General features: G+C 40.5%; 1 protein-coding gene across 1 annotated transcript in view; it reads right to left on the bottom strand.

The window, feature by feature from the left end:
• FRZB (frizzled related protein) overlaps positions 1–19,192 on the bottom strand; it is a 32,669-nt gene extending 13,477 nt beyond the window's left edge. Inside the window, exons 1-2 of the mRNA XM_008687230.2 lie at positions 18,339–19,192; positions 10,901–10,948 (exon numbers count right to left, since the gene is read on the bottom strand). Coding sequence (XP_008685452.1) covers positions 10,901–10,948; positions 18,339–18,816 — 526 coding nt within the window. The 5' untranslated portion in view covers positions 18,817–19,192. The remainder of the gene's footprint in view (positions 1–10,900; positions 10,949–18,338) is intronic.
• Between the last annotated feature and the right edge of the window lie 485 nt (positions 19,193–19,677).

Raw genomic sequence — 19,677 nt, 5'->3', positions numbered from 1 at the left:
TTCATAAAATCTGAAGAATTGTAAGTACCTGATAAAATGATGAAATTTGATTCTTGGTGGACCTTCACTACTTAATGCCATCTGTTCAACTTCATGCTTAAGGGTGATACAATTTTCTAACCTTGACCTTTGCTTGAAATTGACTACTGCCTGGGCTCATCCAGAGCCCTACGACTGTAACTGACTTCCTTTGCCAGATTCCAAAACCCCTATAGATTTTCGGGTACCATGACTTTGCAATACTACTATCTATGAATTAGTATTTTTCTGCTTTTTCTAGGAGAAGACACCTTAGATCTGTGTGCAAAATCTATTATCAAAAAGTTGTGGGGATTAAAGAAAATATTCTATTTGTTTTACCATTTCCACTGTAATTTCAAGATTGACTCATTCTAATCAGATCAGAGTTTAAGTAATTTTAATTTGTACCAAATGTATAATATATTTTATATCTTGGCATTTGACCCTAGAAGCCCACTTGCCCCCTTCCCTCCATTTTAAGAAACATAGGAGCAAACCACAAGTTTTAAAACAGACATAAAAAATAAATTTTTACAATTTGAACATCTATATTCTTATGCAAATTCAAGAGCAGTTGATGAAACAGAAGAGATAATCTTCTAACCAAAAATCATCTGCAAGTTGATTTTAAAATTAAAGTTTAAAGTTTATACTTAAAAGTTTAAGTTTAAAGATAAAAATGTACTAATTTTTTTCCTAGAGATAGAAACTTCTATATGTATTACGTTTAGTTTGGGGAGGAACTATATTTTAAAAAAATAGAGGAAATCACATCAGTATTATGCTCCCACAAGGGTACACTATTCCACAAAAAGAATGAAATGAAACACAGAAATGGATAAATCTCAAAAACATTACACAAAAACAAAAGTAGCCAGTCACAAAAGAATATTGTACTATATGATTTTTACATGAACCTGAAAAACAGACATTATTATGATAAAAATAACCCTTGTGCTTGTCTCACAGTGGGGTGGGTGATTGGGCCCAAGGGAATTCTCGGGGGTGATGGAAATGTTATTTTGATCTGGGTGATAGCTACACAGGTGTATACATTTGCCAAAATTCAGTGTGGCATACACTTAATTATGTATTTTACTGTAAGTGAATTATACATCGATAAAGTACCAATAACATAAAAATTCATGAGACATTCCTTTCATTTTTCCATAAACTGAAGTGTGACATGACTTAGCAGCTGTTCATTACATGTTTAAAATAATATTTATTTCCCAATCATAAGACAAAGAATCTATTAGATTTTATTTCGGATGAGAGCAGTATGTGGAAAATGCAATTCAGTTGATTGGTGAACGTAGGTAATATAATAAGGCTTTAAAACGCAAAAATAACATTTGCTCAGTTTAGCTTAAAAAACAAACCTCAAATATTGTAATAGAGGTCTCTATTCATAGTAATTTGTAATTTGTAAAGGGGAACGTTTAAGATTGAGAGGACTAACACTGTATTAATGAGAAAAGGAAATTTAGTTTATTCCTTTAGGATTTCGTTCTTCTGAATTTTTTAAATAAACTGTCCTTCACATTTCTGGACCCAAGGATCATTCAGGATATACAAAATATAGACAGTCAATGAGACTCGCCCATTTTCTCCTGTGAGATCTGAAGTGCTATGTTCAGCAATATACTCTAAAGAGCTCAATTAACAAAAACAAAGTGGGCTTCACAGTCTTTGAGAACGTCATGTATCAGGATGCCTGGATGGCTCAGTCAGTTAAGTGTCTCCCTTCAGCTCAGGTCATGATCTCAGGGTCCTGTGATCTCAGGGTCCTGGGATGGAGCCCTGTGTCTGGGTTCCCTGCTCAGTGGGGAGACTGATTCTCCCTCACACCTTTCCCTGCCTCCCTCCCCCACTTGTGCTCTCTCTCACACTCGCTCGCTCTCTCTCGAATAAATAAAATCTTAAAAAAAAAAAAAAAAGAAGAAGAAGATCAGTTATCTATCTAGCCCTCTCAAGCACACAGAAAAGAGGGCAGAAAAGGGAGGTGCAGTCAGTGCTCACTCCCTGACCCCATGTCCCGGGCATACAGTATGCCTGGCACGAGGAGGCGGCCATTACATTTCTAATGAACAGTGGGGTGGATGGACCAATAAGCTGACTATGAAGTTTCGATACTGGGGACCTGAGAAAACAATGGTGCCACATACTAAAAAAGAAAGTTGTAAAGAAGAAATGTGTTATTAATTCAAAGATGGCTTTAAATATTAACTAGGTTGTATTTGAAGTACAACTAGGTGACTCGGGTAGAAATGTTTACTGAACGAGAAATGTGGCGCTCTACCCGTGACAGTGATAAGACCTGGAGTCACGAGACTGATAACGGAGCCCATGGAGCTGGGTGCACTCCCACAGGAAGAAACCATTGTAAGGAGAGAGGAGCAGAGGCCAAGCACAGAGCCTCGGGGAATGCCCACAGCTGGGGGACAGGAGAAGCACAAGCACGATTTGGGTAACAGCTCGAGGAGGAGAATGCTTAGGAATAAAAATGAATCGAAAGTGTCAAATACTGCAAAGTAATAATAACAATAAAAAAAGGAACACATAGGGGCGCCTGGGTGGCACAGCGGTTAAGCTTCTGCCTTCGGCTCAGGGCGTGATCCCGGCGTTACGGGATCAAGCCCCACGTCAGGCTCCTCCACTATGGGCCTGCTTCTTCCTCTCCCACTCCCCCTGCTTGTGTTCCCTCTCTCGCTGGCTGTCTCTATCTCTGTCGAATAAATAAATAAAATCTTTAAAAAAAAAAAAAAAAGGAACGCATATACTTGTAAGCTACTATAAAATTATAAATATACTACTTTTTATCTATCCTAATTTTTTTTCCAATAAAAGGCAGAAGTTCCCCCCAAGTTAATTCAGCTGCTATAGTCAATGTACATTTGCACCAAAGAGAAAAACTAAATTCCTTCCCCCAGTTAGGAGGAAGTCAAAGGGAAGGGAAGAAGTTTGGAGACGGAGAGAGAGAGTGAATTTTTAGAACCTAATCCAGTCGTAGCCCCCCCCCCCCCAGAAGAGGGGGTAGCTGGGGCAGACCTGGCAGGTGCAGGCAATCAGGGATCCAGTTACTCAGCAGCTGCCACTCAGCCACCCGGAAGAGTCGGCAGCACCTCTGACATTGGGCAGGGAGATGTTAGTGAACACCGAGCAGAGCACCCAGCTTACACTGGGGATACTGCTAATGTTTCCCTGATTCGAAAATATATCCGATGGAAACGCAGAGGTCAATACAGTCTGATTTTATATTTGTAAACAAACCAGAAAAGCAATTTGGTTATGCTTCTATAATTAATTAGTGTCAGAGTTTACCAGCTATATCTCCTCCCTGGAAAAATTTGTGTTTTTCAAAAATAAAAATTCATAAACTGGTCACCATCCCAAAGTAGAAAACAGAGAATTCTTATAATAAAAAATAGATCTTTTCATTGCATCATTTGAATACCTGCCTTCATTTTCTGTGTTGATTTGACAGACCAAATGACTCAGTGGAATAAAACTAAAATTGTTTTTCCCCAAATTCCACGTGATGGAAACTAGAGGTGATGTACTCCTTGTTAGGACAGCGGGTTTACAATAGTAAAACTCACAAATTGGAAGCTGCTTCAACAAAGTCATTATCTCAAAAGGAAGAAGGAAGAAGGAAGGGGAAGGAAGGGGAAAGAAAGGGAAGGAAGGGGAAGGAAGGGGAAGGAAGGGGAAGGAAAAAAGAAAAGAGAGGAGGCGAGAGGAGGCGAGAGGCGAGGAGGGAAGGGGGGAGGGGAGGAGAGAAGGGAATCGTTAAGCTTCCTGGCAAAGGATACATTAACTGGAGTGAAAGAATTTCTTTTCCAAATTCCAGGCAGAAACAGCTTGACACTTTTGAAAGTGGGGTTATGTGGGTTTTACAGTGTTTTTATACCTTCCTCATTCCCTGTTTTATCAACCTCGGCTGCTCCATTTTTCCAAAGCACACAATTTTAAGTGCAAAATAATTTATATTTTCTTTACAGAACATGTGAATATGTCAGTGCATTTTTTCACAAGCAGAATGAGCTTGGTTTTGCCTGTTTGTTGGTTGGTTTTCATCGTTCCCATTATACCAGGGAATGGGAAAACATTTGTAAAAGAGGAACAGTAAACACAAAACCCAAGAAATGACATTCATCACAGGTAGTTTTACACACTGAGCTGTTTTTGTATATTATTTATAGTATTGTTGATGCCATCTTCTTTCATTGACAAATTGAAGTACTATATTATTCTAACCATAACTTCTGGATAATTTGATAGCACATGCCTGCACTTGGCCAAAAATGTTGACTTACCAATTATACTATGCAAATGAGCCTTGTGGTTTGTTTTGATCAAATATAAAGTAGGAGTGATCATTAAAATAGGACCATGGCTAGACACCGATAATTTTCAGCTGATTTTATGACACTGCAAGAACATTCTCAATTGCAGCAAGTAGGTAATGAAATAATTCTAAATAAGTCATTTTCATTCACTTACGTTTTTCACAAGATAAATATTTGTTGGGCACCTTTGGCAGACATTGCCTCTGGCCAAACCCTTGTCACTCTGACAAGATTCAGTGGAAATCAACAATGAAAACGGCTGCAGTCTAATGAAAATTGATATCTCAAATTTATTTACAACTCAATAAAATAAATATTCCACTTCCACACCTTACAAGGTAGAGGCACCTGGGTGGCTCAGTCAGTTAAGCATCCGGCTTTTGATTTTGGCTAAGTCATGATCTCAGGTCGTTTCAGTGGAATGACTCTTTTTTTATTTTTATTTTTTTTAAAGATTTTATTTATTTATTTGACAGAAACAGCCAGCGAGAGAGGGAACACAAGCAGGGGGAGTGGGAGAGGAAGAAGCAGGCTCATAGCGGAGGAGCCTGATGTGGGGCTCGATCCCATAACGCCAGGATCACGCCCTGAGCCGAAGGCAGACGCTTAACCGCTGTGCCACCCAGGCGCCCCTAGTGGAATGACTCTTATAGAGGATGAGCAGGTAAATGAACAAGTCAAGTGATTCTTTTGGTATTAATAGTTCGGTTTGTTTGAGCATTAATAGTTTAAAGATACGGGATTCTCAGTAGAAAAAAATGGTTATTTTCCCTCTAAATTTCCGTTTTTCCTTGAATTTGGAGAGAAGTATGGAGTTAATAGTATTTAACAAGGTCACGAGAAAAGTTGAAATTCAAAGTTGATGGTTACTCCAGATAAAACCAGATTGGCTACTTTCCACTGGGAACTCTTGTTTCTCCTTCTCAGTTCTTCCCTTAAGCCCTCCTGCCACCAGCGGCCTCCACAGCAGAGAAAAACTATTCTACACGACCTAATTCCTCTTGCTTTTCTTTCATTAAATATTTTTATTATGACAGGGATTCAATACATTGAAAGACAACTAAAGCTGGGGTTTTTGAGGAGAAGGGGGTAAAGTACAACCATTATTTGTTGTTTCTACTTTGAATGGTGGGTGTTGAGAACTCAAGGAGCTATAAAGAAGGAAAGGATGTGCTCAGGGAAGCTTGTCGAGCCCCAAAAGGAAAGGATGTGTGGACTGTAGAGGCTAAATCGGAAATGAAAGCAAATGTAGAAATGAACCTCCCACTAATCTCAAGTCTGTGGAGGGGAATGACAGCTCACTCTTGCTCTCTATCAAATAAATAGATAAATAAATCTTAAAAAAAAAAAAAAAGACACCTTAGAAGGCAGGACACATGGACCCAAATCAGTATAAATTCCTAGAGGAAAGTAAAATATAAAAGGTATACAGGAACTAATTGTAGTTATAATATTCTTGTAAGAGCAAATACAGCATTAATCATAGAAATAAAAACTAGAAACAACCCAAATATCCAAGAACATTAGAATAATGTGTGGTATACTCATATGATAAACTACGATACAGCAATGAAAATTCACAAGTACTACTATACACAGCATAATAAAGAGCAAAGGAAGTCACGCCCTATATATATATGTATATATAGCTAGTTCAGAATCAGGCAAAATTAATATATGGTATTGGAATTTCTCCTAGCAATTACCTTTGGAAAGAAGGGTGGAAGGAGCAATTTGGAAGAGGCACAAGGAGGTTTCTGAAGTGCTTGTAATGGTATATATCTTGATCTGTGTGATGGTTACCCAAGAATGTTTACTTTGTGACAAGTCACTGAGCTGCACACTTATGATTAGTGCTTTTCTTTGCACATACGTCATACTTCATTTGAAAGCTTATTTTATGCTAAGATGGACTAACTAGCCTCTACCCTGTCTCTCCCACTGAACACAGTTACAGAATGCATGAAGCAACTACTTAAGGACTCCAAAAAGTAAATAGTAGCAGGAAGACTGGGGGAAAAGACCAATACTATCAAACTGGTAGTAGGTTCATCAGATTTTCCCTTCTGGAATCCTCCAGCCTAGTTTCAGCACAGCCCATGGCCTGTAAGCGGGCATGATGCAGACAGAGTTCTTCAGGAGAAGCCCTCCAGTCCTGACTCAAGAAGTAGGAAAAGGGTCTTCTAACACTCCATTCTCTTGTACCCCATCCCTCAAACAATCCTGGGGCCATGCTGACAATAGCTGCACCAAGGGAGGCCCTCAGGAGCCTAAACTGCTGATGTTGAAGGACCTCCTTTGTGATTGGACATGTAGTGTCATGAGACTGGGCCAAAGTTCCATCATTTTGTCTTCCCACCATCTGGCCTCAGATGCAGAGTTAGTCATAGGAAGTACATCAGAGAGTGGGATAAATAAAGCTCCAGCTTTTGGCCAAAAGACCAAAAACAGGAGCCCCAATGAACTGAAAAATACTGAGAAGACCACAGAGAGAGAGGAACTTAGAAAAAATTCCATAAAATTGTATATGAACTGGTAGATTCACCCCTGGGTATATATGAGTCTGACACTAAACAGTACACCATAGACTTTGAAAACTAAACTATGGGATAGATCATGACCCTGATCTCATACTGGCCACTGGGTAGGATACACATGGGATGGATGTGAAAGTCATTGCAAAGATGGACAATGGAACGGATACTGAAAGCACAACCCACAGGAGACAAGTCAGAATTTGCCGCTTTAACCCAGCAAGATTGACTCCTGCTAAAATAAAAATATCAACATTCTTCATAGAACTTTAAATAAGACCCAGATTCTTAGAACATAATAATCAAAATGACCAGGATGCAATAAATTACTCTGCATATGAAGAACCAGAAAAATCTCAATATGTACGGGAAAAAATCAGATGACACAAATGTTGAAGTTATGCAACAATACTTTCAAGGCAACCTTTATAAAAATTGCCCAAAAAGTAATAGTGAACACTCCTGAAATGAATGGAAAGATAGAAAGTATCAAGAAAGAAATACAAGATACAATGAAAAACCAAGTGGAAATTTTGAACGTTGAAAATTGCAATAACTGAAATAAAAAATTCACTGGATGGGCTCAATAGCAGAACAGACATGATCAAGGAAAGAGTCAATGAACTTGAAGACAGACAAAAAGAAATTATCTAATCTGAAGAAACAGAAAAGATTGGGAGGGGAATTAACAGAGCCTCTGCAACCTGTGGGACAATAACAAAAGCTCTAACATTCACATCATCATAGACTTGGAAGTAGAAGAAAATGTGCTATAAAAATAAATATTTGAAGAAATGGTTGCTGAAAGCCTCCCAAATTTGATAAATGCAAAAACTTATAGACTCAAAAAACTCAGTTAACCCTAAACAGGATAAACGCAAAGAAATCAAATGTCCAGACATAGCATAATCCAACTGCTATAAACTAAAGACCGAGAAAAATTCTTGAAAGCAACCAGAGAAAACTGATGCATTATATATAGGGAACAATATTTGAATGACTACCAATTTTCCATGAGAAACAATGAGGACAGAAGTAAATGGAATAACTTTTTTAAGCACTGAATGAACTGCCAACCAATAATTCTATATCCAATGAAAATGTCCTTCAGGAATAAAGGTGAAAGGTAGACATTTTCAGATAAAGGAAAACTAAGAGAATTTATTGCCACCAGAACTGCTCTAAAAGAAGTGTTGAATCGAACCTTACATCAAAAACCAGGGATGTACTGTATGGTAACTAACATAATTAAAAAAACATTTAAAAAAATTAATAAAAGAAGTGTTGAAGGATGCTCTTCAGGCAGAAGGAATACTAGAAATCAGGAAAACAATAGAAATTAAAAACATCTGTGTAAACACAGTAGGCTATTCTTCTATTGAGTTGTTTAAAATATTTTTAATGTCAGGGTGCCTGGGTGGCTCAACCAGTTAAGCATCCGACTCTTGGTTTCAGGTCAGATCATGATCTCAGGGTCAGGAGATCAAGCCCCCCATCAGGCTCCATGCTCGGCACAGAGTCTGCTTGAGAGTCTGTCTCTCACTCTCCCTTTGCCCCTCCCCCCCAAAAAAATAAATAAATCTTTAAAAGAAACATTTTTAATGTCTGAAAGAAAAAACACAAGTATATATAGTCTCATGATATATATATATATATACCTTGTGAATATATATATTTATCTGTGTGTTATATATGTGTGTGTGTGAGGGAGAGAGAGAGACATTCACATAATCCAAAATAAACTAGGAAATAGAAAACAGGAATGAAAAAGAGAAGGAACAAACAGAAAACAAACAATATAATGGTAGATCTAAATACAAACATATCGATAGTCACATTAGATGTAAATAGTCTCAATACACCAATCAAAAGACAAAGATTGGTAAAATGGACAAAAAAACCAATACCAACAAAAAAATGACCCGATTACACAAGGTACACAAGAAATTTGTTTAAAACATAATAATATAGGTATGTTAAAGATAAAAGGATACAGATGACCTTGCAAATACTGATCAAAAAAGAAAATTGAAGAAGCTATGTTAATATCAAAGAAAATAGACTTTAGAGCAGAGAAAATTACCAGAGATAAAGAGGGACATTATATGATGAAGGGTCAATTCCCCAATTAGACATAAAAATACTAACTGTGAATGTACCAAATAACAGAATTTCAGAATACATGAAACAAAACTGAAAGTCCTGATAAGAGAAACAGAAAAGTCTACAATATTTGGAGACTTAAATATTAATCTCAAAGTGATCAATAGATCTGGTATCCAGAAAATGGGCAAGAATATAAAAGTACTAACCAACAGTATTAACTGATCTAATTGACACTTAAAAACATTCCACCCGGGATGCCTGGGTGGCTCAGTTGGTTAAGTGTCTGCCTTTGAGTCAGGTCATGGTCCCGGGGTTCTGGGATCAAGCCCCACATTGGGCTCCTTGCTCAGCGGGGAGCCTGCTTCTCCTTCTCCTCCTCCCTGCTTGTGTTCTCTCTCACTATCTCCATCTCTCTCTCTCTCAAATAAATAAAAGAACATTCTACCCAACAACTGCAGAATATATATATATTTTCCCCAACACAAATAAAACATTCGCCAAGATAAATCATATCCTGGGTCATATAATAAGGGTCATAAAATAAACCTTACCCAATTTAAAAGAATAAGATTATACAAAGTATGTTCTCTAATCATAGGGGAATTAGAATAAAATATAACAACATAGAGCAAAGAGAAAGAACTCCAAATGGCAACAAATTTAATAGCACAATCCTAAGTAATTCATGAGTCAAAGAGGTAGTCTCAAGGGAAATTATGAAATATTTTAAACTGAAGAAAAATTAAAATAAGACCTATCAAACTCTGTGAGAAGCCAATAAAGCCATCCTTAGATGGATACTTATAGCATTAAATTACTATACTAGAAAAGAAGAAAAGCCTCAAATCATAATCTAAGCTTCCACCTTAAGGGGGAAAAAAAAACAGCAAAATACATCCTACACAAGCAGAAGAAAGAAATACTGAGCAGAAATCAATAAAACTGAAAACAGAGAAACAATAGAGAAAGTCAATGGAACCAAAAGATGGTTCTTTATATCCAGAATACGGCACTACTTTAATAGGTGTGAGCTATCACTCCACACCTATTAAAAGAGCTAGGATTAAAAAAATAAAAACCTGAAAATACATGTCAGAAAGGGTACACGGCAATCGGAACTCTTACACATTGCTAGTGTAAAATGGAACAGTCATTTTGAAAACAATTTGGCAGTTTTTTTTTTTTACAAAGTTAAACATACCATTACCATATAACCCCAGTAATTCTATTCCTAGATATTTACCCTAGAGAAAATAAAGACTTATGTTTATACAAAACCTTTATACAAACGTTAATAGATCTACCCATGACTGACAAAAACTAGAAACAGCCCAATAATCCTTCAAGACCTGAATGGCTAAACAAATGGTAATAGACCCAAGTCATTAAACATTTGGCAATTAGAATGAATCACTACCTGCAGCAACAACTTGCATGAAGCTCAAAGGCATTATGATAAGTGAAATGAGCCAATCTCAAGAGGTTACACACTCTACCATTCCATTTATAAGATCATCTCAAAAAGACAAAGCTAGAGTGAGGAATAGATCAGTGATCACCAGCAGTAAAGGGTGAGAAAAGCTTGTAATTATGAAGAGATAGCATGAGGAAGTTCCTTTTGAGGTGATACATCTGTTCTGTATCTTTATTGTGGTAGTGGTTACACAAGTCTACTCGTGCATTAAAATCCACAGAACTCAAAATCCACACAATTTTTAATGACCAAGAGAAAAGGTCAATTTTTATATGCTAATTTTTTAAATAAAATATAATTTTTTAAGTTTACTTTTAAAACATAGGGCACAAATGTACCCATATAAGAGTTGAGTAGGTTACAAAGACTAATTTGAACACAAATGAAAACTAGGAAGATAGTGATGTACTCACCACTGCTGGCCCCTCTACAGTTTCCATTACTAGAATCCATAGGAAAATCTGAAAGGTGATAGAATAAGGAAAGAATTATAATCTATTCATTATTATTTCAAAAATTCCCATATAAAATCTAATTCAGTCATGAATTTAATTAGGGTAAGAACCCAGGAGTCTCAAGGAAGTGGATTCTTATTAATGCCATGAACTTGGCACTCTATTACTTATAGGTCAAATAAGGACAAGATCTATTCTTCTGTGTGATTGAGAGATGATACACTTTCCTGAATCCTCATCAACTGTGCGTAAAATGTCAGGATTTAATAAATTTTTGAGTCTCATGAAATTTCTGACGCAATAAAGTCCACATACATATTAAGTGCTCACCCAACACTTGTGTCATACTAAAAGAAGCAAACACATCTCCTCGGTAAATAGATCACGCATGACTAGCATATATTTAAATTCTTAGTGCATCAGGAAAGCACTTAGAACACATTCTCATGCCCTTTGTTACTTGTAAACTAAACAGTTCTTCAGCAGAAAACAAGCCTACCATGCAAGGACCACTCAAGCCGGTGCAATTAATAGACATGGCAATAACTGGAAATTGCCAATGACTCTTCTCATGTTCCCATAATCCCAGAAAATGGTAATGATACACAGTAAATAGTACTTATATAAAGTTCTTCTGTGTTCTAGTTAACAATGCAGCCTCTAGTGGATACGAGTGTCCCAGCAAAACACCATGCTGAGACTTGCTGCGCCTCACTATGTAATCGTCTTGAAGCTTCAACTCCCTCCTTTCACATGTTTTAATTTTGTATTAACACTTTATGTTAAATGAGTTTAATATCTGTTTATCCTAACAGAAAATAACATTCTTCCTCTGTCCTTTTTCCTTATAGGATGTCTCATGAATAAATTAAAAAGGAGTGGCTAAATACCATTTTAGGACAATAGCACTCAAAATTACAATTAATGAATTACTTTCTCCAGCTTAGTAATCATCACCTGGGATTTGATTTTTTAATCTTTTTTTCATTTTTATTCATCTGGTATTTAAAAAGCTATATACAAGGAAAGAAGTAACCACCAAATAAACAAATAGGCAACAAATACTGTATTCTAAAACATTAGGTTCAATTCAGTCATATACTATTAATGACTTTTATTCTATTCAAAGACTTTATTCATGATAAATGTATCCAAGTATTAAAGTAACATGCCAATGGTTACTGAATAAGTCCAATAATCATGATAACACACATATGATCTATAGAAAAATGATCTCTCTGGGGGCACCTGGGTGGCTCAGTCTGTTAAGCACCCAACTCTTGATTTTGGCTCAGGTCATGGTCTCAGGATCATGAGATCCAGCCCTGACTTGGGCTCCATGCTCAGCGGGAAGCCTGCTTGAGAAACTCTCTCCCTCCCCCTCTACCCCTCCCCTGCTCACACACACACTCTCGCTCTCTCAAATCTTTTTTTAAAAATGAGTTCTCTATAAATGAAGAAATTATATTAATCCACATGTAAAATAACTGTTAAGTGTTGAAAGGTTGAAATAAAAATGAAAAATAAATCCCTTTCCTTGGGGAAAAAATCCCTTGATACAGCTGAACCTAGGCAAGTGGTTTTCTTCTTTCATTCTCATTCACAGGAAAATGTTTCTGTTTTTAAAAGTGCTTAGAAATAAGCTGTTAGAATTATAAGAGAAAAAAACAAAATTATCTGGTCATAAATAATCCAAAGAAAACCTGTTTTCAGAAAATTCAACTTGGGAATTCCAACAAAATCATCCTACGTTAAGATTATTAGTAGGCATGAGTAGGTTTTATGCCCCAAGGATTTCTAGTAGGAGTCATAGAAGTTTCCAGAAGAAGAGTCTTAAAGGAGCTGGGGAAGGTTGGTTCCACATAACATGTATAAGAAGTATGGAAAGAAACTACAGTACTCACCAAGGGACCTGCAAGTCTTTAAGGGTGGCTAAAATAGAGAGATGGGGGAGCAGGGAGAAATGGAGCTAGAGGGATAGGAAGGGATGAGGTCATGAAGGTTAGAGACAGACACCAAAAAAACTTTAAGCAACAGAATTGCAGTTCAAGGGGCGCCTGGGGGGCACAGCGGTTAAGCGTCTGCCTTCGGCTCAGGGCGTGGTCCCAGCGTTCTGGGATTGAGCCCCACATCAGGCTCCTCCGCTGTGAGCCTGCTTCTTCCTCTCCCACTCCCCCTGCTTGTGTTCCCTCTCTCGCTGGCTGTCTCTATCTCTGTCAAATAAATAAATAAAATCTTTAAAAAAAAAAAAAAGAATTGCAGTTCAGAAAGATCATCCTATTGGAATAAGGAGGGGCAGTACTGGGGGTAAACAAGCCAGTTATTATCCTGTGGCCATAATCCGTGTGAGATGTGTTGAGATCTGAACTAAGAAAGTAGCATCAGAAAAGGAAGGAAGGAAATTGGAATCAGAGTAGATCCAATAACCGGCCCCTACTGAATGCGGGGGGCGGGGGGGCATAAAGAATAAGGTAGAATCAGGGCCCCTGGGTGGCTTAGTCAGTTAAGCATCTGCCTTCAGTTCAGGTCATGATCTCGGGGGTCCTGGGATGGAGCTGTGTGTCAGGCTCCCTGCTCAGCATGGGGTCTGCTTCTCCTCCCTCTGCCCCTCCCCCTGCTCGTGTTGTCTCTCTCTCGCTCTCTCTCAAATAAAATCTTTAAAAAAATAATAAGGTAAAATCTAGGCTGACTCCCAGGTCTGGAGCATGCGTAAGCTGGGGCCTCATAACCATATAAAAAATACTAGAAACGAATAGGCAGATGAGGGTAAGGAAATGAGAAGTTCATTTTGTGGCGTGAGGAGATTGAGGGGCTCAGGGTTAGATGTGAGAGTCTGGAACGCACTCTGTTATCTCAAAAGGGCAGTGAAGTAGTTATCTCTTATCTCTTGAAATCCCTGGCCAGGGCTGTCTTTTATTCTCTTAAGCTACATATAAGTGGGCTTTCAAAATACAATGGACAAAATTTGATCCTTTAACTGCAACCTGAGTGTCAAAAGACACAGATTCTTTCTAAAGTTATGAATCACCTCTTTCTTCATGAAACAAAAGTGTAGTGGAGAATGGCTTCTGGCTTGAATCTTTTCTCTTAATAGGTTTATGAACTTGCACAAGTCACTCACACGCCTCAGCTTCCTTTTCTTCAAAATGGGAATATTAGTACCTACCATGTAGTTATTATAACAAATTGATATGCATAACACACTTCAAACAGCAGACAGAACATGTTTGTATATTCTGCTGCTACCAAAGGTCCCTCTCCTGAGAGGACCTGTCCTCTCCTAGAGCACACTGTCGTTGTTACGCTTTGCCATTTATCAATCACTTCACATGACTAGTTCTTTTGTTCTTCTCTATTCCCACTGTCAATCTCAAATGACTTGCTCAAGGTCTAACATTAATGGCAAGGCTGGAAATCCCACTGAGGGCCTCTACCTCTCAAACTGTGAAATTGCAGAAACAGAACCAATTCTTAATTATTCAAAACTGTATCTCTTCTTTCTATATACCTAGTGGAAAGACAAAGGCCGAATATAACGGAGTCAATTCTGCTATTTACAGCAACAACTATCTGGAAATTTGGTAGAAATGAAATAGAAATGAATTATTAAAATAAGATTTGGGGACTACACAAGATTGTATTACCACTAATCAGGTTAGCTATAATGAAATACCAGAACTTCGGAGATAGTCTCCTCCCTACCCCATCCGGAACACCTTTCAATATTTTGTGGAATGAGGGATCCTTAGAACCGTTTTCTCTCCGGCCTTAATCTAAAATTTCCATTTCTCCTTTCCATTCCATTTTCCTCCTATCACACTAAATAATTCTTCCTTCTTGGTATTTGGCCTCTCAAATATTTGTAGACCAGAGCTAAAGAAAAGGCTGCCTGTTCCTCGGGGCGCAGAGAAACGACTCCACAGTGGTGCGTGCATGTGAAAGCTGGCGCGCAGGCAGGCAAGAGAGGGCCTGGAGAAGTGTGTTGAGCAAGAGCTGCGGTGACAAGCCAACACTGCCGCGGAAACCAGCGATGACTGAGGATTGATTATAAAGCCCTTGGCATGGTGAACCATGGCTGTTGAATAAATAGCTAGTAAATATCGTACCATAAGTTTTCTTACATTCTTGATCTCTACATTTCCAAGATAAACTATTTGTAACTAACAGGCATCCCTCAGACTCATTCTTTCTTCCTGGTGCTCCCAACAGGATTTATTCTTGAGCCTGAGATCCAGGTCCATTTGTGGAAAATGCAATACTAAGCTTATGTGTTCAGAAGGAAGATCTGCTTTTCCAGTTGGGTCCCAGTGTGAAGCTTGGTTTCCAGAGCTGAAGTGATCAAAGTTCTACGCTGTATCTGCATTGACCAGCATACCATTTTAACAAAGAAAACCTCATTTTGATAGAACGATGATAACCATGGCGAAAGAGCAAAGCAGCACCATAATCTGTTAGGGACCGTGTCCCAGGTACTATGCTGCTTCATTCCATCTTCACTATCCCCGGGGGATGTAGAGGCAGGCTGTCTCCATGATACAGACCAGAAAACTTTCGATCAGAGAGCTTCTAGAATTTCCCCATAATAACACTGGAGAGGAAGCAGAGTCCAGATTCAAAGCCTGGTCTGCTGGGCTCCCAGTGCACACTCCTGACTGGCCACACGATACTGAAGACTGGACTAGAGGTCTTAAGTGGCTGAAGTGAATTCTCAGATAAAGCAGTTGTGCGTGAAGCCACAGCTCCATAGTAAGTATACAACGTGGAAAAAGAAAAAATGTATTGTGCATTTGTCAGTAACGGTCAGGATAGGGTTGGTTTGTTTTAATGTATGCTGGCCCTTAGTATTTTGAAAGCAAAAAGTAGTTTGAAGCACTACTCCATTTCAATAAGACTTTGCTTTGTAAATGGGCCTAAACTTGTTTGTGGAAACATACTGTGCTAGGACGGAACAGACCCATGTGAATGGTAGGATTTGAAAATCCTCTTGGCATTGAAGGAATGTGCAGGGTGGCCCCTTCTATTCAGGGAGACCTCATTTTTGTATTCGGCCGGATTCTAAACATAAAACATAAGCAATTCTGTTTACACCTAAAGGAAGGGGGGAAAAGGGCTTCGTGAACTATCATATCCCACTGAACCAGAGTATATTGCATCGTAAATTAAACTGGCCACATATGGTAGTTCCTAAGTAATTCCAGGTGCCTGACAGTTCGACCCAGGGTAGGGAATGCAATTTTCAGCAAGCTGGCCTCGGAAGCTGGGAGACGCTTAGGGTTAGAATCCACCTCTCCATTCCCCATCTCCCCTCCCCTGCAGCCCCCTCCTACCACCAGTCTCTGACTCACACTGCAGGTTGTGGTAAAGGAAGACCATCACAAAAATACAGTTCCCACTGCCACCCAACCCTAGGTATTTTTCTAGCAAGGATGCTGTCAACAAAGCAGATATTATGGCATTTTAAAGCAGCTCAGAAACCAGGTCCCACGTACTGACAAACTGTTTCCATGCATGACCTGTTTGAGTGCTTCAATGAGGCAATTGTTCTGCATTTGGTCCCTGATGCTAGGTAATTCAGGGACACTTAAGGAAACTGCTTCCCATCCATATTGGCCATGGCTTTTGAAAGCTGTTTACCTCGCCAAACCTCTCTCATTTGAGGTCCATCTCTAAGAGAGGTGTCAGAGCAAGTCTTCTCCTTTAAGGGGAGGAAAGCATTTCTGAGTGAACCATAGTCACCTCATTCCTAGTCCTTGGCCTGAGTGAAGCGCCAGCATTTACTGATTCTAAGTGCCTGGCAAAGCCAGGCAGCAACTGACCAAGCTCGTCCAGACTCTGCACAGCCTGGGATGCTAGTAAGTACACAGGCTCAAGAGCGCTCTTTTAGCCCAAAGAGTAAGAAATACATTCCCTTCTGCTTATAGTATACAACCAGTTCTTAGCTCTTGGTTAAAATCAAGAGGACAATAGGTCTATAAGACCAATTCACTAAATGAGAGGATGATCGAAAAGCTTCCAGAATCTTTCTGTTTGGTGATTTTGCAGCTGTTTGTACTTTTCACCTCTTCACTCACTTTCCATTAAGCAGGTCAATGTGCACGGAAAGCAAATTTTCCAAATCAATTCTCTGACAACCCAGAACTGTTACCTAGAAATGGACTAAGGGCATGAGCATAGGCTGAGCGAGTTGAGAGGCAGAAGAAGGAAAAAACTGATGCCCAGGAAATGAACAGAGGAGGCAATCAAGTCATCGCATCTAGTAACAGAGTTCCTCTGGGGAGGGTGTGAAATACGACCAACCATAGAAAGTATGAAATTGTATGAAGGGTGAAATTTGAGTTCAGGGGTTACTGGTAGGAGTGATATTGAATAAGAATTAAATGAACCATAATGAACTAGGTCTAGCTGAGGTCTTCCGAGTTAGGACTGTCATAATTAGACCAAACACTAGTGAGAAAACAACTTGTGATGGATTCCATGAAATGTAGAACTGCAATCAAGCTTTCCGGTGGGGGAAGATTAAGATGAACGTGTGGCTGAAGTACACACGGAACAAAGGGCATGAAATAAGGTATTAAAGACATATTTGCCAAACATAACAATGGGATAAGGGGGGAGATTAAAAATAACGTTACATGAGTGAATGATGATAACACGCCTTAAATATAACTCCTTTCATCCATATGTCACTTACAAAAGGACCTGAAGGCATGTGGGAATGTGAAAAGAGCCCAGCAATTTCACCTCGCCAGCTCTGAGGCTGGGAGCAAGTCACAGACACTAATTAGCAGTGCATAGCAATGTTTCACAGCTGTTTCAGTCTGGAATGGAAGAACAGTTTATCTCATTGAAAGGAGGGGGAATTTTAAGGTGAAGGTAATTGCTCAAATTGGACTTTGAGCAAACACATACCACTAACATCTGCGGGTTGGAGTAAGGTTACTGAAATTAGGCATTTCTAATGATTAGAAGAAAATGGTGCTTCAGTTTTCTGTTTTCACAATATTGACAAGTGGCTAAACCAGCAAAGCTCTGGAAAACGGATGACTGAGAATGCAAGAGAATCTGGAAAGAAAGTGCAGTGACTGTAAATAAATTAAGACAGTAAGAAAGGAGCATCACTAATACAAGATGTGGTGACTTGGACATGTAAAGGACGGAAAGTGTAGGGTCAGCGTCGACAACAGTGTGACCGGAGTGGAATGAACTGCCTGTTTTAGAAAGACAGATACTGGCATGGAGTGCATCAGTTTGGAAGAGAGAAGGAAGAAGTGGTGCCCCACAGAGTGATTAAGAGAAGCGATCCCAATGGGGGGGGGAGAAAGTAAAAGGCGAGTCACAAAAACTCCTCGAGAAGCGGGGTGGCTAGAGGTCAGGAGAGAGGCTGGGCCGGACTCACCCGCTCCGTCCGCGGTCACGATAGCCTCGGGAGAGATGCACACCCCACGGTCATAAACAGGCAGCTCCTCGCAGGCCAGACTCTCGGGCCACGAGTGGCCGTACTTGATGAGGATGGGCTCACAGCCCTGCCGGGCCCGCTCGCACACAGACTTGCAGGGCTTGATGGGCTCGTGCTGGAAGTCAATGGTGCAGATGGGCGCGTACATAGCACAGAGGAAGAAGAGCAGATCGGGACTGCAGTGGGTGCCCAGCAGACCTTCGAACTGCTCAATGGCCAGGATGGCGTTGGCCTGGGTGCTGTGGTGCAGGTGGTTGGGCATCTTGGTCATGTTCCAGGGCAGGGACTTGCACAGGGGGATACGGACGGGTTCACAGGCTGCAGCCCGAGCTCCGGGCACCCAGAGCAGGCAGAGCGCAGCCAGGGCGAGCAGCCCGGCCCGCAGCAGCAGCATCCCTTCTGGACTGCCGCAGACCATGATCCCGGCAGGACGGGGCAGGGTGGAGCAGTGCCGAGGACGCCGAGAGGCCCGCTCCGCGGTCCCCTTTCCCCCCGCTGCAAGTGGACACAATGATCTGGGAGCTTCTCCTCCCCCGACGATCTCAGTTTCCTTGGATCAAATTCCCCCAATGGGGTCCCACGAGCTCCGCCGACCTCCGCCGCCGCCGCCCCTGCCTCTCTGGCTGTTCTTTCCCGACGTCTAAGCCTTCTGGGGCAGCAGCATCTATTTATTCCCTGCTCCCTCTGGCAGAAGCGTCAGACTTCGCAGATGAATCAGATTAGAGGAAAACAAGAAGAAGCGAGGGAGAAATAAAAACAAAAGTAGAATCCAGCTGAGGCAGTTGGAGCTCTGGACTGTCACGTCCCCTGAATTACGAAAAGGTGCTAACAGAAGCATGAAATTCTCCAATGGGAAGGGGGGGCGAAGGGGGCGGGGATGGAGGGGAAACCACAGGGAAAAGACTCTTAATGGGGGAGGAGGGTGCAGTAAGAGTTTTCAAGTCTTGTAGGCTGAGCAAAAAGATCCAGCTCGGTGAGAACTGCCACGGCTGCAGCGACCGCCACAGGCTGGAAGGACCCGCCGGCCGCAGGAACCTCGACGCGAGGTCCGTGCCTCGATCCGCCGCTCTGCGCTTTCCCACCTCCTGGCCCGAAAGGCAGCTCCGCCCCCACCCTCCCTGGGTGCAGTCCTAGCCTTCCGACGCCAGCTCCTGGGAAGGGAGCAGGGATGGAGGAGAGAAGGTCTGCGGAATGCAGGCAGAGGGGAGGGAAGCCTCGAGAAGCAGCCAGGATGCCATAACCCAACACAGCGCTGACTTGAGACGTGCACCCCTTCCCC

The sequence above is a fragment of the Ursus maritimus genome, unplaced genomic scaffold (genome assembly GCF_017311325.1).
Source record: "Ursus maritimus isolate PB19 unplaced genomic scaffold, ASM1731132v1 scaffold_1, whole genome shotgun sequence".
NCBI classification, from domain to species: domain Eukaryota; kingdom Metazoa; phylum Chordata; class Mammalia; order Carnivora; family Ursidae; genus Ursus; species Ursus maritimus.
Note: the sequence above shows the minus strand (reverse complement) of the source record. Positions and strands in the feature narration are given on the sequence as shown.